Source organism: Nuphar pumila, chromosome 7 (genome assembly GCF_984573655.1).
Source record: "Nuphar pumila chromosome 7, dmNupPumi1.hap1.1, whole genome shotgun sequence".
NCBI classification, from domain to species: Eukaryota; Viridiplantae; Streptophyta; class Magnoliopsida; order Nymphaeales; family Nymphaeaceae; genus Nuphar; species Nuphar pumila.
Window position 1 is genome coordinate 30018378 of NC_143255.1, and position 26350 is coordinate 30044727.

At 39.6% G+C, this 26350-nt stretch overlaps 1 protein-coding gene and 1 pseudogene across 1 annotated transcript; one reads left to right on the forward strand and one right to left on the reverse strand.

Annotated features, from left to right (window-relative positions):
• Positions 1–4268: 4268 nt before the first annotated feature.
• Positions 4269–7562, forward strand: LOC149831717 (large ribosomal subunit protein eL43z-like). Its single transcript, XM_090012184.1, has 5 exons — positions 4269–4361; positions 6393–6432; positions 6713–6801; positions 6929–7011; positions 7280–7562. The coding sequence occupies exons 1-5, from the start codon at positions 4359–4361 to the stop codon at positions 7341–7343; spliced, it is 279 nt and encodes a 92-aa protein (XP_089868310.1). The 5' UTR covers positions 4269–4358; the 3' UTR covers positions 7344–7562.
• Positions 7563–9562: 2000 nt separating this feature from the next.
• LOC149831718 (glucan endo-1,3-beta-glucosidase 8 pseudogene) lies at positions 9563–12785 on the reverse strand (annotated as a pseudogene).
• Positions 12786–26350: the final 13565 nt, after the last annotated feature.

Consider the following 26350-nt stretch of genomic DNA (forward strand, 5'->3'; position numbering starts at 1 on the left):
CCAAAGTGGTGAAGGTGATCCCCTTTTGCCCTACACACAGACGTTTCAATGATTTTATCATGTATTTATAATCCATCCCCTTGTTCGATAGGCTTCCGGGGAACCCCACAAGGACTGTCAACCCCATTGGTTCCAGCAACTCAGAGTACCTTCCTGCTGGAATGAACATTTTTGGGTGTGGGTTTGTAACTTGCTGTTGTAACCTTCACAGGAAAAGCAGTTTTCAGGACATGTCCGGTGGAGACTATGTGCACCCATGAACGACTGACAGCTTCCTTTTCAAGTCCTTCCACCGCCATCCGATTTGATTTCCTCCCTCTCATGCTTCCTCCTATCCTGAGGGGAGGCCAAGCCTCATTTTCGGACCTACCATACCCTTCCTCCGGTGCTTCACTCCTGCTCGAAGCTTCCATCTCCAGGGGCAAAGCATATAAGTTCTGTAATTGCAGAGCCTTTTAACTCTTGAATTTAAGATGGCTAAGAATTCCACTGGTCAGCTTATAAGCTATAGTTTCCTTGTTCTTTTACAATGACAACACGTAACGATTCGATCCAAGGTCTCTTGAACCCGAGTTTGTGAACGTTAGTTTTCAGAGAGACAATACTCAATAATATAAAAAAACAATTCAAAATTATACTATTTTTTTTCATTTAATAATGGAAGGTTCATACATCCATTTACAATATCATAATCATTTAAAGACAAAAGCAAAATAAAAAGATAAAAAGTAAATGTGAATCATATGGCAAAGTCGCAGTACGATACTAGGTCCTGTGAGTGACAATAGTTCCTGAACCTACAGTTGTAACCAAAAGAAGGGGTGAGTCTACAACCTAATAAAATTCCACTTATAAATAGATACGACTGTTATAATTGCAGTGAGCTCTAAGCTCTTAGTCTTAGTTTAGTTTGTTATTTATGAGTTTTACTTCTTTTTTACTGTATATCTATTATCATTCTCAAACACATCTTTTACTCTAATCGGCTATTCTGGACATAGCCTCCTCGAACGTAGCAACTCACGTAGACAACTCAGAGTCTACGATGTTGGCCAGACTTATGAACTACTTACAATAATGTAGTCTAAACCAGTCTATACTGTAGACACACGTGTTGCAGCTGCTCGTCGGTTGCAAGCCGAGAGCGAAGAAGCTCAATCGGTGGTTGCCTCCAAGGTGTCTCAAGGAGCTATACCTGCCCCCAAGGTTTTGTGGCTCATGCTACATCCTACATGTGTCTAGTGGGCAATGTTTTAACCCTTAAGGGTCACCTAAGAACATCTGAGATATTCTCAAGTTAATCACAAGACACAAACATCAACATTGCTCCAGACCATGCCTTTTAGTAGAGTTCTTCATCATGTTATGTGTGATCATTCTATGCATAACTTTCTCTCACTATTCACATCTTGAAGTTAGTGCATTATACATACAATCATCAATGTATATCTACTAACTACTTTTCAACACATGTTCACATGTCTAAACTGATAAGGATGGCAGCCCACCATAGATTAATTCACGATACTTACAATGCCCCTTCCAAGGCATAAGTGTGACATTCTTCAAGATAATACCTACCATGAGACTCTGAAACTCGACCCTCAATTTCTACATAACACACCAATCTTATACATGCAATCATATATTGCCACATTTACTTCATAACTCAGAAAATATGTATGATCAGGTTTAAGCATCACACTTGAACTTTATAGATTCTTAAGCATGCAAAACGATGTCTATTCACAATAAATAAAACTAACATACTTGAAGCATTTGAAATCATATTGAAGAATGCCTAAACTAGCTAGCATGCGTTTTAATCAACTAAGGAGGAATTTGTAAATGTTCACTTACGTGGAACACTTAAATTTCAATTCTTAGTGTCACACAACATTTGATCTGAAATCAATAAATACCTCGTATCATCATCAAAATTATCAAAATACTCTTAAACTTAAATGTCAAACTCTGACTCCATTCTTTCAGAGTTTATCCTCACATCCCCTACTAATAGATTTTACTCAAGCAGTAAAATTCAAGGATTCAAGAATCACATGAATTTAACTTTGGGGCACCAAGTTATACATTGTTTACTATGTAAGCACACCAAGGGTAAAATGGTCTTTTTGCCTTTTAAACCTTTCATAGTGACCTCTATGTCACCTATATATCGCCTCTTTACACCATGTCAACTTCATATTAAATTTTGGATCCAAATCCATACTGATTTCAAAATGGATCATTTAGGTTTGTAACTATATTTTGATTTGGATCCTGGACCCGACATTTTCAATCCAAACCCACTTGTAATGGTTTATCTCGATCCTGATTGAGCCCATTCATAAGGATTCGACTTATTGTACTCCAACTGATTCATCCTTAACAAAACTTGACTTGACTCGATATAGTAAGATTAACTCGGTCTGTCCGCTAGATCCCAACTCGATTCTATCATAAACCCAGCTCGGTCTATCCACACAGCAATCCATGCTTGTTCATTGGCTAGAAGATAACACCATATGTTTGATTTGCAAATTGAAATATGAGGGTATTATGCTCTAATAGTTTTAGGTTCTCTTACCCTCCACATGCACAATCTGGGTATTTTTTAGTCAGATTTTGTCAAATGTGTCAATATGTGAATCATTATGGATATGAACCCCTGATCTATTCAGACCATAGTTAACAATGCATAAAATGGCAAAAAATGATGTAATGAATACATGGAGACCATTAAAAAATACATGAAAAAGTTGACAATAAAACATGAGTTAACAAAAAATTGACAAAGAATATAGATGGTTTGATTTGGTGCTAACTTTATATATATATATATATATATATATATATATATATATATATATATATATATATATATATATATATATATATATATATATATATAACTATATATATATAACGGGTCAAAAAACAGACATATATACAAGTTTTTTTTATTAAAAATCAAGTAAGGGTTTAGGAACTATTCATAAAATATGTTTTAGGACCTGAGGTCTTTTAAAACTGGATCCATATAGTCTTTCTGATAGGTATTTTTTTTTTAAATGTATTTTTTTTGTGTTCTAAATGTTTCTCTCAAAAAGACCCAATGTGTTAGGCCTAGTGGAGGGGGGCCTTGGCAAGGTGGTTAGGGTTTAATTCTCATGAGCGTCAACTCCTTGAATTAATGAGGATAAGGAATAAGGCGTTGATCAGCCAAAGCTTGGGGACTCCATTGGTGTAGGGTTGTACCACAAGTTTACACTGTCGGGACAACGACCATAAGTAGGAGAGGCTTAACTAGTGCAACTAAGTCTCTGATTACCTGTCTTTCATGAAAAGAAAATGTTTCTCTCAACAAAAAAAAACAATTTTTTTTTTCAATTTTTTTCTGTATAAGGCATAGTTGCAATTGGTTTAAACAAGTCGAACCCACACACATATATATTTGAAGTGAAATATATAAAAATATAATATTTCATGTATAAATAACATGAAAGGGTGGGTGTTCAGTCATGACCCAGCAAAACCTGTCCCAACGGGGGTTGGCCCAGTAGGGAGGGACCTTAGCTGCTAGACAGGCAGTTAAGGTTTGATCCCCATGGGAGTCGCCCCTTGGCAAATTTTTATTTGGGCATATTAATTATACCCATTGACAGTGACTCAGATATCAGGTACTAATCTGGTCACCTGACCCAACAATAATACCTCAAACCTGAACCATTGACATCTCCTGTAGGGATGGTAGTGAACCGGGGCAGGGCGAGGGACAAGGTTTTCAATCCTGCCCCGTCTCAAAATTCTGCCCTCTATTTTTGTAGGAGTTTTTATTTTAACCTTCATCCCTACCTCTGAACGGGTCTAGGCAGGGCTAGCCTGTTTCTCCTGGGTCCACTGCCATTCTTAAAGGCATTTTAGTTATTCCATCCCTGCCTTCATCCCGTTTTGATTTTAACCTTCATCCCCATTTTATTTCTCCCCCTCCCGGTCCAAACGGGGCAGGGCAGAGTGGGGCCCGTTTTCCACTAGTCCACATCCATTCCTAATCCCCAACTTATGTGGAGACAAAAAGGGTCTGAGTTCGACCCGTTGGTTGGTTGGTTGGCCCCCTCACAGTCTGCTCACCCTTTCTTGAACCCAACTGGGTCCGATCCGTTAATAGCCAGGTCAGATCCAGCTCCGCAACTCATTCCCTCCGCCTTCTCCATCGTTAGATCTAGACTGTCCATTTTACGAGATTAGGGTTTGCAACGCACTATAAGTAGGAGAGCAAGAGGGCTTTGGGCTTTCTCTCTCTCTGGCATTCGCTGTCGCAGAAGAGAGAAAAGAGCCTTTCCTAATTCCGATCTAAAATGGTGCGTTCCTCTCTTCCCTTCCTAGTGGCAAAAACCCTAGCTGGGGATTTAAGGGTTTTCTGAATTAGGGGTTTATCTTGGATAATCATAGTTCTCTTTCTATTTTTCTTGTTTTTTGATGTGTTTTTGTTCGTCTTTCTCATTCCCTCTTCGTTTTTCTATGCGATATGAACTAGATTTGATGAATTTTATCGGTTGATCCGCAGAGATTATGTCTAGTGTTCAAGTTGTTACCTTGATGCAATGAAAAATGTCTCGAACTTATTGTTTGAGAATTTTGTTTCACCTTATTTCCCTTTTCTAATGTTATACGTTTGTACCCTTTTGTTGATTTTATATGTTTATTACTTTTAGGATGGTTAAGGGCTGTGATCTCTCTTCAGCTATTCTGAAACCGACTGCATCTATGGATTGTTTGTTTAATCACCTCTAGGAAGGGACAGATATTTGCTGTTTTTTTGTTTTTGAAGAATGAAGTTATTGTAGAAGGTTTTGATAGAACGGTTTCTACTGATCAAAGATAGGCATTGTGAACAAATTATGTTTAGAAACACTTCAAACATGCATATATACTTATAAAAAATGCCACTGATAGAAAGTCTAGGAGTGACATTTTCCCTGTTTTTGGGGCCTAAGATTTGTTCCGTAGAGGCTGTTTCTCTTTGGTTGATGCAGCTTCTAAAGTGATTCTTGGCAACGATTTCTAAAGCCAAGAACAATCATCTCCAGTTTATGGCTAGGCCGAGTCCGCCCCCTCTGCAAGGGCTGTAGTTCTTTTGTTCAAGCGTCTATGGCTTTACAGAACTTCCTAATGTTGTAATGGTTAGTGGCTTATAATTAGATGGCTTAGTGATGCTAATTTTCTTGAAACATGATGGGTTTATGGTTTAAATCTGCACAATTTCCATTGAAAACGATTTATCGTTAAGATAAAAGGCAAATGGATGCTAATGTTTTTCCGAGTAAATTAGGAATTAGTCCGGTTATCACCTTCAAGCCTTGGGAAAGTAGAATTAGTGAGGGAATTGCTTCCTTTGTTTGGTTTTCTTTGTTGTAGCATGCTATTATTCATCTACTCTCTTATGATAGTATTCTCACTTTGCTTCATGCTTGTTGTGCTATTTTTAATGTATAACAACTGACGGATACCACGAGTTATTTGACAGCGGGGATGGATGTAGATTGAATAATAGAAGACTCGGCTCTTCCATTACTCAAATATTGTGATAGGAAATTCTATTGCACAGGGTAGTGAAAAGTGATCGGGTCCTGTTTGATTGTTTTGATTAGCGGTTCCCTTCACCAAAGGTTCATTCGAAAACATATCTTGGTTCTGTGAAGTATTAGGGGTGCAAAAAACACTTATGTTCGTGCACAGTTCTGTGAAGTCATGCTTGTGACATTGGACCTTCAGGGCATCACTAATATGGCAGTGGTTTTTTATGATGAAATGAAGTTTCTTCTCTGGACTTGTAATATAGTTGGGGTATGTTGGCCATTATTAGGGGATTAGCCTATCCCAATGTGGCTGTACTCTGCAAAGGTTACAGGCAGAACAGGTTTACTTGTGTTTTGGTGTCCTGTAGAGATTTTTCTTATAGAATAGCTGGAGGTTCTTGGGTGGAATGCCTCCACAATTTAACTTATTTAGGTTAACCTAGGTAGTCTTGAATATTGATTGAAGGATTGTACTTTTTAAGGATTTTACTTTTTCCTTTCTTTATTGTTTGTTATTTCCATTTTTGCTTTATTCCAGTTAACAAAGATTGCTTGCTTTCATTGCTATATAGAGCCAAATCACTTTTAAACTATTTCTTGCATATGTGAACTTGATTAACTTAACTTGCTCAATGTCACATAGACATCCTGCCCAACTGACTAAGTCAAGCTCAACCAATCTAAGATTGACTGCTGGGTTTGCTGACCATGAATGTTGCCCTTTGCTATTGGAATTGCACGCCATTTTGTTGATCCAAATATTTTTACCTGAGCTTGTTCAGTTACTTGATTTATAACCACTTTTTTTTGCAGACAAAGCGTACAAAGAAGGCTGGGATCGTTGGCAAATATGGTAAGATTTGTGCATGCTTGATTTGCTATTAGTTTGTTTGATAATTTCTTTCTTTCTCCTTTCACCTCCCTCTTCTCCTTTGTCTTTGTTTTCCTTCTGAAATCTTATACCTTTACCCAATGCTAGTCCCTTCACAGCTTGTTCGGTTGTCTTTCTTGCATGTGGGCATTAGTGTTTGTAGAACGCTATGCCCAAATTAGTCTCAGTTTTGTGGTTGGTTTAGTTTTAACTTGTAATTTGAAAATCACTATCTGAATTTTCTTCTTGGTGCCCATTTCAGGCACAAGATATGGTGCCAGTCTGCGTAAGCAGATCAAGAAAATGGAAGTGAGCCAGCATGCCAAATACTTATGTGAATTCTGTGGAAAGGTGACACCTACGATGGAACTTTTTATTATTCATTTTGCTACTCCACAGCTTCTCTTTATTATCGTTCTCTTTTTCACTGTGGATGAAATGTTCTGATCTGTGGAACAATTGGTGTGGAATTATGCAGTACGCAGTGAAGAGGAAAGCAGTGGGAATTTGGGGGTGCAAAGACTGTGGCAAGGTCAAGGCTGGAGGTGCCTACACTTTGAAGTAAGTTAATTTTCTATTGTTTGTAAATAATCAAACTGTGATGTTATAGACTCGATTGGTATATCTTTAGTTCCATCTGTGTACATTAATGCGAATATGAATGGGATGATGGCTTTGCTGCATGCTTAAAATGTCATATATATCATACTAGCTAGTAGTACCTTTTATTTTCGTGCCCTTCTTTCCTGTAAGTGATTATGGTTAAACATTTTCTGGTTTTTATTCACTTGAGTTTTTCTTGCCGACTTATTTTAATTGTTGTTTGAAGCACTGCGAGTGCTGTGACAGTGAGGAGTGCCATCCGTCGGTTGCGAGAGCAGATAGAGGTGTAGTCTTGGGGCAGTTATGTGCTTGATTGTGCTCACTGTAATCGGGATATTTTGCTGCCCATGACAGACTTTAGCTTATTACTGTTTACGAATTCAGCTAGTTTAGTACTCTTTTTTTGTCTGCGAGATTTTTCAAGACATGGGTTTGGCAAAACCCCTTGAATTTTGCTGACTGTTTCACCCATTTGTTTAATTTTGTTATAGTTGAAAACTTGAATTCAATGCCTTCTTTGTTTTCCTATTCTTTTTCCTTCTTTTTTATCATGTTGTGGGTGTTGGCTTATTGTGTCTCGTTGATACGTACTGGCTGCAAAGCAGCTTGGACATGGGTTTTACCCCGTGTGATCCTGGTTCGTTTTGGTCATAGTTTGATTCAAATTGTCTGGTGGGGTTATTTTGGTCTGGCCGCTTAACCCCCAGACAAGGATTGTTTGGTATTCCATTGTACCTCACAATGTGTTAATGTCGTCTTAGTTTATGTAATATATATTTGGACAAACTATCATGTTTTCCTGGATTTTTGAGGTGGTGCATAGTCTGCTTGGTGTTGTATAGGTCCTCCCACTTTCATGATGCTTCCTGTTTCCTTTTTTGAATTTATAACCAGGGCTTTATGCTGGGCTTCCTCTTATGTTGAGGGATAATGATGCCCACATGACTGCAACTTCGGCTGCCCGTCTGGCTGGACACTAGGCCAACCCTCTTTGGGTCTGTCTTGGATTTCCCAGAATGAATTGTAGATCCTTGAATAGGAGGTTTTGTGGTGGTATCAACCAATGTTCTGGAAGGGTGTGTTGCTGAAACAATGCATTGGGAGAGGTGTTGGCAGCCCAAACACCACATTTCCCGAGAATGTTTTTGGCAACTCCATCTCTCAACATCACACGTTGGCAAAACAATATTTTAGCAACACACTGAAACCGTGTTTTTTCATCCCACCCACTGCAAGACAAGATTGTACCAATTGCATGGTATTGACGCAAACGGCTCGTTAATATTTGCATTCATTATTAAACAGTTTTTTTTTTTAAAAGTCCAGCTGGGTTAGTTAGACTCAACTCTAACTTGCAATGTCCCATCACAAGGTGACGTGCACTAGCAAGCGGAGCTCCCATTGGTCGTTATTAAACAGTTGAAAGCCACGACTTCAACCTAAAAACAAGCACGGACTTGTGTTTTTTCGTCAATGAATTCAGTCAGTAAGGCGGTTTCTTCCCATTTTACGGGGGAAGAAGGGTGTTGCCAAAATGTGGTTTTGGGCCAAAAACTGAATGATGTTGAGATGTGTTGGGGTTTTGCCAAATAGAGGCTGTTGGCGGCACTCAGGGATGCAAATGGTTCAGATTCATATCAGCTAAATACATAGGGATTCAGATCGTAATCGGATCTGAACAGTCAAAAATTGCAAAACCTCCATCTTGGATCCGACCCATTTGCATCCTAGCAGCACTGTTGCTTTCAACCAAGAAAGGGTATTGGGGGAATCTCAACGTACCGCTCCCAAGTGGCTGTTGTGGGGACTGCAATGCACCTCCAATTCAAGGTTTCCATACAAATCGTAAAGAATGTGACCAAGACTGGTTAAAGCTGATGGATTGTATTGAACTTATGTTTTTCCCCTAGAGGATGCAGTACATTCCCCCCGCAAGAATATATATGAACATTGGGTCTGGATGAAGGGGCCACCAACAGTCGTAGCATAATGTGATCAAGAACTGGTTTAGATCAAGGTTTTGTGGACAGATCTGGAAATTGCTTCATGCATTGAGGCAAAACCAAAAACTAAAGCGTATGTTTGGTTGTGTTTTTGAAAAGTAAAAATATTGTGCAAAAGAGATTCACTTTCAAAATATCAGGAGACCTATAAATCTTATGAAGCTTGCTTTTGAGATTTTGTGACAAAAAAAGTTTTATATTTGATTATTTTGAGGTAATGTTCAAATGAGATTCACTTTATAAATCTCATATGATTTCAAGTCACATGAGATGCAACCAAACGTACCCCAATAGGGTAACCATAAGCATTTTAGGAACCATGTTGCAACTTGACCACTAAACAACTCGAGTCAGCTTTACTAAAAAGAGAAATTGGAAAAAGAAGGAACAAATAGCGAGATATTGCATTCATAAAATATAAATTAAGTATAAAACTAAACACGGTCATGGTCTACGGGCTTGGCTTAAAAGTCACTATGATCATACAATAGATCCATTATAACAAACTATAACAAATAAATTAGAAATAGAAACATTGCAGTAGCCATGGATAGAGATGGCATGGTCAGCCATGCCAAGGAGAGCTGTAACTGAATCAGAAAATTGCACCCATTCTGCGAAGCGTTCACCGTGGTTTGGGTTGCAAGACCTTGAAAGTCACAGCTGCCATCCTGCTGAGACTGAGTCTGATAGTACATGTTGAATGAATATGAAGCTCTTGCTTTCTCATCCAAGCTACTGCAAGGCGAGCTGTAGTCGAGCGCAGTGCAGTCAGAGAAGCTACATGCATAATCAACATTGGTGCTTAATGCAGTGAGATTAGCATCCTCCTTAAGAACACACCATTGCGAAGGCAGATATGTCACGTTCTTCGCCGCTATGAGCGATTTGGTCGGGTCCTTCCCCGCGAAGTCCATTGCAAACTTTGGTTTGCCATCATAAGTAAAAATTCCCCAGTGACGCTCGAAGTTCCCCGGTGCCACACTCTTTGCATCCTCATCAACCAAGCCAAACAGATAAACTTCAAGGTATCCTGGTCTTAATGGGGTGCCCACATTGCTAGCCAACTTCTTAAACAGACCATCATAAAACTTTTTGGCATTAGGTACATTGGCATCTTTATCTCCATCAGTAGGCCAGCCAACTTCTCCAATAATTATGGGCAAATTGGGCGCACCAACATCCTTGAGAGCCGAGACCAATGTGTCAAAATTGGCATCAAAGACATTATTGTATGTGATCCCACTGGTGGAATCAGTGACTGGGCTGGTGGTGCCATCAAAGAAGGCAAAACTAATGGGGAAATCATCATTACCATACAAACTTAGAAATGGGTAGATGTTGACAGTGAATGGTGCGCCAGTACTGTTGAGGAACTGAACGATTTGTACCTGTTGACATTCAGCTTGTATCAGAATTCAAGTAATCTATGACAGGAAGAAGGAGACCATATTGTGAAGATGATGATTCAATTGAGAACGCTTCCTTTAGCAACTCAACCAAGCTGCCAAGCTCAGAGTGCAAAGCAGGGGAAGTGAGCTTAAATAGTTGAGAAGCTCATAATGAGAGGTCAGGTTCTTTAGCGACAAATGTCACAAATCCCAGCAAGGGAAAATCTCACGATATTCTGAGAAATCTAGGTTTTCTAAAAAAAACATTGGGTATATGCATGACTATATGAAATATCTATATATAATATAAAAAACACTGCAATCATTTTTTTCCTGTTAATATCACAATGAAAAACATGATATTTTTCTATTTTCAAAATATTGGCTATATTTGTGACAGACCTAACCACCCCCAAGGTGTGCTTGTGTGTGTGTATATATATATATATATAACACTAAACTAGTTGTATTTAACATTAAATAAATTCAACCTTATAAAATTGGCTAAAATACTCTTAATGACATTTTTGAAAAATGCAAGGTTACTTTTTTGGCATTATAAGTATTTTGAACTTTCGGGGAATTGAAAAGTCAAAACACTTAAAAAAAAACAAAACTTTATGAAGCTATTAAAGTTATCTTTTTGACCTCAAAAAATAACCTTTGTATTTTAAAAAATATCATTATTTTAAAGGTGTTGTAGTCATTTTATAAGATTGAATCTAGTTAATATTAATCAGAGCTAGTTTAATGTTAATTTAACCCATATATATATCCAGAGCTAGTTTAACCTATATATATATATATATATATATATATATATATAGAGAGAGAGAGAGAGAGAGAGAGAGAGAGAGAGAGAGAGAGAGAGAGAGAGATTGGATAACATAAGAATAGCTGAAACAATCGTCTAACGGCACAAACATGAAGCAATTGGTTCATTAGTATTACCATTTCTTTAGTAATGTCTGAACGAAATTTTCCTGCAGATGGGACGCTAGAGTCATAGACATCAGCATTTAGGGGTACAGTGGCCTTGATCTTGTCTCCAACTCCTGCATCATTTAAGGCGTTTTGGATGTTTTTAAGGGCAGGAAAAGTGACACTTTGGAAGGTGCCATTATATGACTTGAGAAAAGGCTCATTTCCCACTGCTACGTACCTGCCAAAAAAACACGATGGTGTAACAGATGCAACTTCAGATCAGCCAATGCAATAAAATTTTCTCCTAGGCACCATAGTTGAAAATGCTATATAAAGGGAACGAGTGATTAAGTACCGTTTGGATGGCAAACTTGATTTTGGGTGTCAAAATAGGTTTTATATCCAAAACCGGATTAAGGGTGTGTTTGAATCTTGATATCCGACGAATCTTGGATCAGATATGCTAAAATAAACTCATGATCCATGGATTTGAGGGGGATTTAATTGAAAATGAGGAAAATCTAAGATGCCATGTTTGAGATGGGGTCATATCAAGGCATGGGCTCAACATCTTGATTTGCATATTTGTGGATCTCCCCACGGATCCACAGCACTCAAAAACCAATTCGGTTCCAATCATCCTTATCATCATACCCCCTCCCAGGGATCTCATTGATGCAGGTTGTTTTGATCAATTGGACTCAGTAGATGTGATCTACATCATCCACGTGCAGGGTTTTTTTGGTGATTCAGACATCAACGGCTGAAAAATCAAGAAAAATTTATGATTTAAAAAATCATATATATTTTTGTTATGAAAAAAAACACAATCCTAAGGTCAATTCTCCCTGCTGAATCCATATATCAGGTCAGATTTGATTAAAACAACTTGCATCAATGAGATCCAAAAGGGACATCACCATAGTGGATGACACGGGATGAGTGTAATGGGCTGCACTCAAAACATCCCTTAATTGATCAAAGTAGTAAACTTGTATCAAGTGAGATGTGCGGTGGCGATGAACTATGACCATAATTTGGTAATATGCGATGTGACCGCATCTGCTGTCTATTTGAACAGAAGAAGCACTCACTTGATGGTAACCCCACCGTTGAAATCGTAACGCGTGATGTTGCGCTTCACCCATTCCTTCGCGGCGCTGTAGTCTCCGGCGATGTCCGCCAGCATGTTGTTGGGGATCGCCACCATCACCTCGATCCCCGTTCCGGCGAGCGCGCTCATCGCCGACTCGTCGGCGTCGAAGAGCTTCACCTTCTCGATGCCGTTGTCCTTCAGCAGACGTGCTACAACACTCGGAGGCAGGGGGTGGGTCGCCTGAGTCCCCCAATTCACTCCCAATCCGTTCGCTGAAACCACCCAGAAAATGCACGCCAGAAGCCGCGGGATCAACATTTTTCCGACGGGAATGTCGCAGGAAAAACAGATAGGTGGCCGGGAAACCGCGCTTTTTCTTTTTTCGAAGATGTCGAGATGCGATGTTTCTAATGGTTTCAGAGCGTATTGGGTGAAGGTTGAGGTGGAGAACACTTGTTTGGATCTCTATTTTCTAACTCGCCGGAAAGCCAGCCGAAAAACCGCTGTTTTTATTGATTTTCCAAAATAGAAAACGGTTTTTGCGATGATTAAGGTCGAGTCTGACCGAGTACTGTGCGAAAAACTCGTACTTTTTCTCTCTCCCTCTCTCTGTGCCGGAAAACCGGATGGGTCGCCGGAAACCGACTTCTGTGGACTAGCCAACTAAGGATGAGTTAGAAAGAAAGGTCCCTTTTTTCTCGCCTTACCCTCTGAATCCTCTCTCATTCCTTCCTCTCTTCCACTTGCTATTTTTTTTCCATTCTCAATTATTTTCTTCGAATTTTCGGGAGACCGTTAGGAATTCTGCATGCAACTCACGTCGCTGGAACATGGGTGATTAAGTTGATTTCGAGGGCGGTTAGCGACTTGGATTAGTAGTGGATACGAATCGGCTATTGTGTGACTCCGGTTGGGTCCACGCCCTCTGGGTCTTGGATTGGACCTCCATGTATCAGATATTCTTCTTAGGCTGGGAAATGAACGGGGCCGCTCGTGGCTCAACCCATGTTTAGCTTTAAGCCCGGACTAATAAAAAGACTTGTCTTTTTTTTTTTTTAAGAAAAAAAGGCAAATTGGTGTTGGGCCGCTGGGCAGATTGCAAACAGTTATTCAACCACCTATATGCTAGTGGGTTTCGAACTTGCAATCTCTCCTCACATGCTAACGTGCACAAACTACTCTTACCAAACCGAGGGAGCCCTTATTGGTACTCATAAAAAAGATTTAGCACGCACAATTCTAATAATAAGGGTGCATTTGGAATGGAGAAAAACTCTCGTAAGAAAAGAAAGTTTTGCCTACGAGAGTTTTTTTATATGAGAAGAAAGTTTTTTGCTTGTTTGTGTATCACGAGAAAAACAGAGTGAAAAAATGTAAACAAATAGAGAGAAGAGGAAGTGGGTGGTGATGGTAGTGGTGGTGAGATGGGTAATGGGAAGTGTAAAAATAAATTTTCTCTTAATAGAAAACATTCTGCATGTTCCGGACCGCCATGCTTTTCACCTTTTTGCTCTGATGTATATACCTCTTTGACACTCTAGAGTGCCCCACAAGGCCTTACGGCCTAAGCACCCCGTGTATTCGGACCCTCTCTTCCCCTCTTGATGTACTTTGCTTTCAAGTATCTATAAAGAAGCTTTTTGCATCTCTCTCTTTGTGCTTGTGCATACGCGTACTCTTGCTTCCGCTCGTGCGCGTGTATTGTGTGTTGCTTGTGCGCTTAAAAGGCCTGCCTTCGGTGTGCGTGTTTGCCCGAAGCTACGTCACGGGGGTCTTCACTTCCCAGCCCGTGACAAGTTGGTACCAGAGCCTTGTCGACATTGGGAGTGACAATGGCGCCGAAGAAGATTGCCATGACTCCTTCAAGCAGTGTGGTTCCTGCTGAAGAAGACTTCATGGCCGATGATCGGGTGTCAGCCATCTCGCGCGATGTGGCGGAGCTGACTGGGTCAGTGACCAACATGAAGAAGTTGGTTAATGGAACTTGTGTCACTTTTAGAGATCTCAATGCAGAGATCAAGACAGCAGTAGAGGGAGTGGAAGACTCGGTGGAAAGTCTTGCCACTAAACTTAACTACTCGGTGGAGGACTTTTCCACCAGATTTGATGATTTGTTGGGTCGGTTCAACATCATGGCTGCTGAATTGGATGTTGTTCGACGAAAGAATGAACAGTTAGAGCAGCAGTTGAGAACTGCCACGACTGGCGGTGTTGCGACATATGTGGATAGACCACGTTACAGGCTACCTGAGCCCGCAAAGTATAAAGGCACGCGAGACTCAAAGGATCTCGAGAATTTTATCTACGAGATGGACAAATTTCTAGAAGCTGCGAGGATAGAAGACGACGCAGATAGGCTGCGCACCGCAACAATGTACTTTGCGGATGAAGCGACCCTTTGGTGGAGACGTCGCTTAGGTGATGTTCGACGAGGATGGGTTGCTATAGTCTCATGGGAAGACCTCCAGAAGGAAATGCGAGACTACTTTCTACCTAAAAATCAAGAGAAAATGGCCCGCAAAAGGTTATTGGCATTGAAACAAACAGGGTCAGTACATGACTATGTCAAGGCATTTTCTTCGATAATGTTGGAAGTGGAGAGAATGGATGATGATGATCGGTTGTTTTACTTTGGCAACGGGTTGCAAGGATGGGCAAACCAAGAACTCATTCGACATGATCCCGCAACACTAGCTGAGGTGCTTGCGGTTGCAGAGAAACTTGCCGAGTTGGATAGGAATGACCCTGCATTTCAAGGCAGACAACAGAGAAATGACCGCAACAATCGAAGGGACAATCGAAGGAACGACCAAGGACAAAATGTTGGTCGGGTAAACCAGCAGAATCATGGCCGACAAGATGGCCAAAATAATAATCAGAATTGGAATAACTTCCAAGGTGGTAATTATCGTCGCCGCGACTGTCGCATCTGCCATGGGGATCATTGGCAGGATACATGTCCCAATAGAAACCGCGGTCAAGGGAATGGAGATAACCGCGCACCTCGAGTTGCGAATGCTGTTCAAGGTGAGGAAGATGATCAACTTGCAGAAGCACCAACAGTTGGCGCAATGCAGATAATGAATGCAGTAAAGGTCGCAACCAGTGTGGAACCGATGGTATGCAAAGAATTGATGTATTTGGAACTTTTGCTCAACGGAAGACTTACCAAGGCATTGGTAGACACGGGTGCCACGCACAATTTCATCTCGCGTGAAGAAGCAGAACGGTTGGGATTACAGTGGGAACGAAAAGAGAGCCGCATGAAAGCGGTTAATTCAGAGGCTAAAGCCATCTATGGCATTGCTCGGGATGTACCAGTGCGGATCCACAACTGGTCAGGAAGGATCGCGCTATCAGTCGCACCCATGGATGATTTTAAAGTCATCCTCGGGATGAAATTCTTGAGAAGCAACAAGGCAGTGCCGATGCCCCACCTCAACGTTGTCAGCTTTGAGAGTGAGAGTCAGCTCTGCATGGTTACTGCGATGACAGAAAAGCCTTGTGAGCGTTTGGTGTCTGCGCTCCAGTTAAAGAGAGGCATGAAAAGTTGTGACGAGACTTTTCTTGTCACAATCCGTGCTACAGATGAGGTAGAAATAGTCACGGATGTCCCAGAGGCCTTAGTGCCATTATTAAAGGAGTTCGGTGATGTTATGCCCGCCGAGATGCCAAAGAAGCTACCTCCGAGCGTGAGGTAGATCATCAGATTGAATTAATACCGGGTGCACGACCACCCGCAATGACTCCTTATCGCATGGCAATTCCTGAGCTGCAGGAATTACACAAACAATTGGATGGTATGCTCGAAGCAGGAATCATCCAACCATCCAAAGCTCCCTTTGGAGCGCCCGTGCTCTTTCAAGCAAAGCACGATGGGTCGAAGCAGTTGTGCGTCGACTATAGGGCACTGAACAAAATGACGGTGAAGAACAAGTACCCGCTTTCTTTGATCGCAGACTTGTTCGATCAACTTGGAAAGGCAAAGGTCTTCTCTAAGTTGGATTTGAGATCGGGCTACTGGCAAGTGAGAGTTGCAGAAGGGGATGAAGCAAAGACTACTTGTGTAACGTGATATGGGGCGTTCAAATTCCTTGTTATGCCCTTTGGCTTGACGAACGCGCCCGCTACCTTTTCGACCCTAATGAATAAGATCTTCTACCCGCACCTCGACAAGTTTGTCGTCGTGTATTTGGATGACATAGTGGTGTATAACGACTCGATGGAGCAGCATGTTCAACACCTTCAGATTGTGTTTCATACTTTGAAGGACCATGAATTATATGTCAAGCGAGAGAAGTGCCTATTCGGCCAGAAGGAAGTCCATTTTCTGGGGCATATTGTTGGAGGAGACACTCTCAAAATGGACCACAAGAAGATTGAAGTTATTCAAGCATGCGAGCCGCCCTCTAAGGTTCCTGAGTTGCACTTTTTCTTGGGGCTTGCAAATTATTACCGACGCTTCATTAAGGGATACTCGCAGATTGTGGCTGCGCTCATAGATCTGTTGAAGAAAGACAGACCATGGCTATGGTCTGATGCCTGCCAGAAGGCTTTTGATGGGTTAAAACGTGCCTTGACAGAGGAGCCAGTGTTGAAGTTGCCTGACTGTCGACAACCCTTTGAAGTGCAGACCGATGCGTCTGACTTTGCTATTGGTGGGGTGTTGCTCCAAGAAGGACATCCCATCGCATTTGAAAACAGGAAGTTGAATGACGCTGAACGTCGATACACGGTGCACGAGCGCGAGATGTTGGCGGTCGTGCATTGTCTCCGCACATGGAGACACTATCTCTTGGGATCACAATTCGTTGTGCGCACTGACAATGTTGCGACAAGCTACTTCCAAACTCAGAAGAAGCTGAGTCCAAGGCAAGCACGTTGGCAGGATTTCTTGGTAGAATTCGATATGGTCCTCGAGTACAAGCCAGGCAAGACCAATGTTGTGGCCGACGCCTTGAGTCGAAAGGCGGAACTTGCAGCTTTGCTCGCTTGGGAGGGCAGTGTGAACCAACCGACGAACGATCTTCTTGAACAAGTGCGAGAAGCTTCGAAAAGTGACCCAATGGCTCAACAATTGATTGCATTGGTAAAGGAAGGAAAGACGCGGAGATTCTGGCTAGAGGATGGTTTGCTCCGCGCTGAGGGTGATCGTCTATATATTCCGCGACAAGATACCTTGAGGAGGCGCTTGATGCACGAGTGCCATGATACTACTTGGGCGGGTCACCCAGGACAACAGAGGACCTTGGCATTGTTGGAACCTGCATTTTACTGGCCGCAGATGCGCGATGACGTAGATGCCTATGTGCGGACTTGCTTGATTTGCCAACAAGACAAGCCCATCAATCAGAGACCCGGTAGACTACTGGAGCCCCTACCTGTGTCGAGTCGCCCGTGGGAGTGCATAACCATGGACTTCATTGTAAGCTTGCCGAAAGCACAAGGTTGCAGTTCGATTTATGTGGTTGTGGATAAGTTCTCGAAGTATGCTATCTTCGTGCCTACCCCGGCCACCTGCTCAACCGCTGATACTGCAAAGTTATTCGTGCAAAACGTAATTAAGCATTGGGGAGTTTCAGAGAGCATCGTCAGTGATCGTGATGCACGCTTCACTGGCAAGTTTTGGCGAGAAGTGTTTCGCTTAATGGGGACGAACTTGCATTTCAGCACAAGTTTCCACCACTAAACCGACGGACAGACAGAGAGAATAAACGGCATGCTGGAGGAATACCTGCGGCACTTTGTTAGTGCCAACCAAAGGGATTGAGTTGATTTACTTGATGAGGCCCAATTCTGCTACAACCTTCAAAAGAGCGAGTCATCCGGCCATAGTCTATTTGAAGTCGCAACTGGACAACAACCGCAGACTCCGCACTCCCTTGCTGCGCGAGGACATAGAAAATCACCTTATGCATACCAGTTTATCAGGAACTGGCAAGATCAGACAGAGTTGGCGAAGGCATATCTAAACAAGGCAACCAAGCGCATGAAGAAATGGGCAGATGAGAAGCGTCGCCCAGCAGAATTTTGAGTTGGAGACAAAGTGTTGGCCAAGCTCTTTCCTGACCGCACAACTATCTTTCGGGGCCACCACTGAGGCCTTATTCGCAAGTATGATGACCCCTTCACCATTATCAAACGTGTGGGAAACTTGGCGTACCGGTTGGACTTGCCAGCAAACTTTCAAGTGCACCCAGTATTCCATATATGCAACCTGAAGCCATTCCACGAAGATGAAGGAGATCCTCAACGGAGCATGCCTCAACGTGCTCCGATCCCGCAGCGAGCTCCTTCAACAGTTAGTGTACGAGGCAGAGATCCAGATATCATCCTCAACCATTCCAACAACTATCTAAGGGAAGTCAAAAAGTACTTAGTGCAGTGGAAAGGATTGTTAGAATGTGAAGCCACCTGGGAGAAAGCCAGTAGCATGTTTCAGCATCGACAACTTGTAGAAGGCTACCATGAACAATTGGCGTCGAGGACGGCGCCAACTTAGGCGGGGAAGCGCGTTCCGGACCACCATGCTTTTCACCTTTTTGCTCTGATGTATATACCTCTTTGGCACTCTAAAGTGCCCCACAAGGCCTTACGGCCTAAGCACCCCGTGTATTCGGACCCTCTCTTCCCCTCTTGATGTACTTTGCTTTCAAGTATCTATAAAAAAGCTTTTCGCATCTCTCTCTCTTTGTGCTTGTGCATACGCGTATTCTTGCTTCCGCTCGTGCGCGTGTGTTGTGTGTGGCTTGTGCGCTTAAAAGGCCTGCCTTCGGTGTGTGTGTTTGCCCGAAGCTACGTCACGGGGGCCTTCGCTTCCCAGCCCGTGACACTGCAACCCCCCTCATTTGAAGAAATGTTTCTTATAAAAAAAAGTATACTTTTTAGAAAAACTCTCTCAATGAAAAAGTTTCTATCGTTTGGAAGGGTCAAAAAATCCGTATGAATTTTTCATTTTGCATCACTTTTCCTACATCTTTCTCGCTTACAAACATGTTCTAAGGGTGTGTTTGATTCTGTGAGATAACGTATCCATGGGACTCTCGCTGTGTGAAGCCCACACACCCATGAAAACTCAGGATGCACAAACGGGCAGGACACTGTGTCATGTGTGTAAGTCTCATTCTGTTCTACCCTCCCTCTTGGAGCAGGGAAGGACAGGACAGTGTGGTCACCTTTGGAAAAAATAAATAAAGAAATAAAAACATGTAGACGGGGTCCTAGTCTCAGAGTTTTACGTTGTCAGCATGATGATCGTATGTATGGCAAGCTGGGTCAGTGCGACCAGGTCCACATGCCGGGTGTGGTTTCTTTGGGTTATAAATAAAAAAAACCACCTCATCCCGAGCTGCTCACGGACGGGACACTATGTTCTTGTCCTCCCTTGTTCATAAATCAAATGTCCGTGCATTTGGATTGCGGTTTGTACAACTTGTCTTGTACTGTCTGTGGACATTCCAGGACATGTTCTTTTCATGCACCATTAATTTTTTTTTAATAATTTGTTCTTGTTCGTTCGCCAGCCACAATTTCGTGTGTGTATGTGTGGGAGGGGGCACAGAACAATGGCAAACGTTGTTTCTGCGTCCACAGGATGCACCAAATCAACGCCCGTGCATCCCACGTTTGTGTGGGCCTGTGAACATGCGTAGGGCGCTCTCTTAGCATGTCTCGCTAAGGGGGGTTCAAACATCCCTAAGTGTTTGGCTTGATCAGACTCATATAAGCTTGTTAAATATCAATAAAAATGTTTCAAATATATACTTGTATCCTGTTTCAAATATATACTTTATCCTATTTAACTTGTAAAATAAATTATTGAAGTATTTTGTTTGCAAGCACCGCTGGATGCTAAATTGCCACAATAAAGTATCATTTTAAGAGAAAACACTTAACAACCAGGGCACCAAAGAGTATATTTTGTGTCTCGTCCAAGATTAGATAGAATGTTTTGTAACAATTGTACTATGTCCAACGTTGGTTTCAAATGTAAGAGAAGTTGTGTTCTTTGTGTTATGTTGTGGACAGCTTGAACATATATGGATAACGGGTCAGATTGTAATGAAATAACAAGTTCACAAATACAATGTCATAATGTGGCTACAAAGGGTGTACACTCACAAGAACAAGAGCCGCTAATAGGCCAAATATAAAGAGCCACTAAGGTCACACAAACTCTTAAAAGAGAGTAAGAATATGAAAAATAATAAAGATTTTATTGAACAATGGTTGGCAACAAGCATAACTAATACGAGGGAAAAATATACGCACTCCAACAATTAGTTGGACTCGCTCCCAAACAATTGTCAGTTGCAGCTCAGCTCAACTACAGGTGCAACGATCAGTTGTCAACTGAGTTGCAATTGTTAGCTGTCAAAAGAAAAAAAAACAAAAAGAAAAAAAAAGAAAACTCTAACTCCTATTACAACATGAAATGATTGAAATACCCAAGATGGATATTTCAGTTTATATATATATATATATATATATATATATATATATATATATATATATATATATATATATATATATATATATATATGTATGGCATACTCACAATATATTTTAATACCCCTGCTCAAACTTACAGGGTGATCATCAAAAGTTTATCAAGAAAAAAATAAAATCACGGTGACGAAAGCGCCTTGGTGAAGAAGTCTGATATTTGATACTCGAAAGTAACATAAGGTAAGGTGATTATTTGACTCAAAAATTCTTCATAAACATAATGACAATTCATTTCTATATGTTTGATTCTTTCATGAAATATATATATTACACTCTCGTTATCACAACACAATATGAAGATGAATACTCATGTCTTCAAGTAATCTGAGTAATCAAAAGATCTATGATGTTATAGTAGTCATTACACGGTACTTGATCTCAATGGATGATAATGATACTTTTTATTGTTTTTTGTATTTCAACCAAACCAGAGAATCACTTATAAAAAACACAAAAACCAGTAGTTGAGCATCGATTATTTGAATTTTTATTCCAATCTGAATCAAAATAAGCAATTAACTCAAGAAAGGAAGACGGGGATAACAAAAAACTCTAAAAGTAGAGGTTTGTAGATATCTAACAATTTTCATCACAACACTCATGTGAATTATGGTGTGAGAATATTAAATTGGCTAGCAGTATGAACTACATGCACAATATTAAGCCTAGTAATAGTTAAATAAGTTAAGACGTCAATCATTTTGTGATATGGAGTAGGATCATTTAGAGGTGTCCCATCATCAATATTCATTTTGACATTAATAACTTCAGGCATATCCACCATCTTTTCAGCAGTAATGTCTGACATGTCAATAATATCATTAGCAAACTTGGTTTGAGAAAACAAGAATCCTCTAACTAAGCAACCTCAATTCCAAAAAAAAAATGAGAAATCTAAGATCAGTCATTTCAAAATAGTTTTTGAGGATACATTTAATATTCTTTACTCCCTGTTTGTCTTCACCTATAATGATCATATGATTAATATAAAGGAGAAGTATAACAATCCCTGCGTAATACTCCAAGATTTTTAACACGAAAAACACATGATTTTTTTTATCATCATCGAAAACCTTTTTAACTTTTGAATAAAAACCTTAGGCGGGTTACAGATTGATGAAACACAATAGTACTGGATTTTATATTTTCCATTCATAAACATTTACTTTCTATAAATAGAGTATTGCAAAATACATAATGAAACAATATTGAGTTATCAAAACAAAAATACTGAGTGTTCAAAATCCAGTTTTTAGGAAAGGAAAATGATTGGATCTTTGAAGCTCTCTTCATTTGATCCACCATTGGTTCCAACAAAATGCCATAAGTCTTTACCCATGAGGATCCTCTTTATCGTTGTGGCGCAGATGTTGTAGTTCTTCCCATTAAATTTGATGAGAACCACTATTATAATTTCTTTATTGGCCATAGTGGAGGAAATAGTGGAGATAAGAATGAGAAGAGGGAAGAGGAGAAGAAAGTGAAACACGATTGTTGAAGAAGTTTGATGGCATACTCCCCGAAACAACAAACCAATGCTCCACCAATTTCATGAATCTCCGCTTCAAGCTTTTGCTCAAGTACACCAATGACTTTGAAACCATGTAATGAAATAATAAGTATACAAATACAATACCACAATGTGACTACAAAGGTGCACACTCACAAGAACACAATCCACTACTGGGTAAAATACAAAGAGCCACTAAGGGCTAATCACACAAACTCTCAAAAGAGAGCAAGAACATAAAAAATAATAAAGATTTTATTAAACAATGCGTGACAACAAGCATAACTAATAAAAGAGAGGAAGTGCCTTTATAATAGGCACTCCATGCATAAAGGGGGTGGTCTAACGGCTGGTTGGACCAACTCCCAATCAATTGTCAGTTGCAAGTGTAGCTATTAGTTGTCAATTGAGTTGCAACTGTCAACTATCAGAATCAAAAGAATAATAAGAAAACAAAAATCTGAAAAAAGAAAACTCGTCAGTCCCTAGTGGACTGACTTCTATTACAACATGAAATGATTGAAATACCCTTGATGGGTATTTCAGTATATATATATATATATATATATATATATATATATATATATATATACAAATGACATATACACAATACATTTTAACATGGATAACTTTGTTTTGGATCGTACGACTCGATTTGCCCAACCATATGAGTGTTTTAACATATTTATTATGGATTTTAACTTTGGATATGGATCTTAGATTGGATCTTAAAACTAAAAAGTTTAAAATTTTGGGTAATTTAAGAAAAATAAGAATTCATATTTTTTTAACATATAAATGCTTTCATAGGTGTCATATTGGATCTAATTATGAAAGTTGATCAAAAGTTATGGATTTTAGACCCAAATATGGTTCTAAAACTGGATCCAAGTATGAAAAAAATTTGTTTAAATTTTGGATAATTTGAGAAAAAAATGAATTCCTAATTTTTATATACAAATAAAAAACCATAAATAAATCATAAAAGCCTAAAATGCAAAAAAATAAATCATAAAAAAATCAAAGAAAAATCAAATCCCTAATTAAATAAAATCAAAGAAAAAAAATCCTACCCAATGACGGTCAAGGAAAAACCTCTTAATCAATAAAAAAACAAAGGGAAAACGTCAAACAATGAAAACAAAAGAAAACTCCTAATTATTAAAAAAAAATCTTAAAAAGATCAAAGAAAAATCAAAGCCCTAATCAAAGAAAATTAAAAAAATCAAAGAAAAAAATGCTAATAAATGATAATCAAATAAAAAACCCCTAATCATTAAAAATCAAAGAAAAACCACTTATCACTAAAAATCAAAGAAAAACCCCTAATTATTTTAAAAAAACTCTAAGAAGATCAAAGAAAAATCAAATCCCTAATAAAAAATCAAAGAAAAACCAAAGTCTTGATAAAAAATAAAATAAAAAATAAAAAATTCAAATAAAAATCAAAGCTTTGATAAAAAAAATAAAGAAAAATTAGAAATCTAATAAAAGAAAATCAAAGAAAAAAGCCCAAAAAAGAAAAAGTAGAAGAACCAATAATGAAGGACAAAGAAGAAGGGAGAGAGCTAGGGAAACAAAGAACATGAAAAAGAAGAAAAGGGAGAGAGAGACCCCTCTGGCCGATATATTTTTTTAAAAGTATGTTCCCCCATCTTGTTCTTGACGTAATAGGTGTGGAAAGAAATGATGAAACACCATTCCAGAGATGCAGTGGGCACGTGTTTTGCATGTTTGTTGCATCCAATGTTTGGTGTCTCCAACGTGATTTGTAGTTATGTCGTCCCAAATCACGTTGGTGACAGGCCACCAAACACGCTCTAAGCGAGAATCACAAGGCAATAATGACAAACCAATGACTTCTTTTTGTTGTACTCCTCCTTGGTAGGGATGGCAGTGGATCAGAAGGAGGTGAGGGACAAGGTCTCCACCCCTGACCCGTCTCAAAATCCTGCCCTTCATCTCTGGCTTCATCCCCTCATGGGTTTTGATTTTAACCTCCATCCTCGTTTCATGTCCTCTATCCCCAGTCCAAACGAGCGAGGCAGGGTGGGACCTTGTTTTTCCTCGGTCCACTGCCATCCCTACTCCTTGGCCAATATGCTACCTCTTAGACTATAGAGAATTAGAGAGACTTGAACTCATACATGAACTTTCAAAAACAATAAAAGCAATAATTGCAAACAATGAATCAAATCATGAACTTTTCCAAAGAACTTTTTTAATATCTTAAACAAACTCAAAGAAACTTCTTCCATTTTGGAATTCCTACTTGGCTCTTAATCCAACTCTAGAACATGTTAAAAAATCATGAGAAAAAAAAATACAACAACAAGAAAGATAACAAAAGACACAAGGCATACGTGGTTCTGTCTATGACCCCTACGTTCGTGGGCAAAAAATGCAAAATTTCACTATGATGGATAAAAAAGAAGATAGACCCAAACCTTAAGTGATAATGACCCACCAAAGTTCTCTTAAAAACTACTACACATCCCATCTAAAACCTCCTTTTTATAACCCTCATATCCCATCTAAAACCTCCTTTTTATAACCCTCATGTATGAGGTTAACTTACTTTAATTCTGAATGTCTCACCTCGTACGTATGACACTCCCACATAAGGATGTCTCAAAAAAGACATTAAAAGAAGAAAATTTTACAAGACCAACTTTTCATGATTTAACCAATAGGGGATGAGCTTGTTTCCTAGTAGATGTTAGTGCACGCCACCATGTGTTTGGGATGTTGCAAGTTCAAAACCCAACGGTATGTTGTGTAATTATGGGGGTCTGCCTAACCCTAGCTTGCCTTTAAAAAAACTTTTCATGATTTAAAAAGTTACTATAATAGGTATTCACATGAAATTAAGAAACTTGGGCTGCCTTGAGTTTCCTATCCCAATATTCTCCTAAATTCAAAACCCACATGCACACATCCCTTGCTTTGAAAACAAAGCTGAGTGTACTTCATGGCTGTCAAGGAGGACGTGTAATCTTTACAGCAATAACCTCGCAAGTGAGTGAGATGATTTTTCTTGATTATCTAAACAAAAGAGAATCTTGGTATGGATTTGATAAACTGCTACGAGGGTTCATGAGCTTCACCTTTTTAAATGGTAGGGAACAAGTAAGATGTAATTGCACAAAATAAATGTGAACCCTTCCTCCGTGAATGACATGTTGTTTGGCCCAAAAAACATACTTAGAAGTGGTCAACTTTTGTGGGTCTACAATTAAGGCTTATAAACAAGCTGAATGAGTTGAGCTTGGGCTATTTAGTCTTGGCTTGTTAAAGGTACACCTTTGCTTGGGCTCAACTCGTGATCTCGTCATGAGCCAAGCCAAGCTCGAGCTCGTTACAAATCAACTATTTTTTTTAATTGATTTTAAAGTGTTTCTTAAAACTTAACAACATATAAGATACATAATATAAAGCGAACCTATACGAGTTGTGCTTGCCATGTTTGTATTTGGCTCATTCATCTAAATGAGCTAGATCACAATTTCGCTTGCCGATCTCAATTTTTGAGCCAAGTGGAAAAGTGAGTATCTCATTTCATTTTGTTGCCCTACTCACAATATGAATCAGACAAATGTTGAGTGGTTACATAGAGCATTATTTTGTTTTAATATTTCGATTGATTCACCTTTTTCGACAATGAAAGTTTTTTTTATTTGTTATTTTCTCTTAGGTGAATGTTGAAGTTCATGATTTATAGAAATGTTCGAATTTGCGAAATGTCATGTTTTACTTAACTTTCTTATTTTATGAATTACAAATTTAGGGCTTTTCTAACACTTCTCTCAAAGAGGAACTCAAAAAATGCAATTGTTATAAACTTTTTCAAGATTTGGTAAACTAT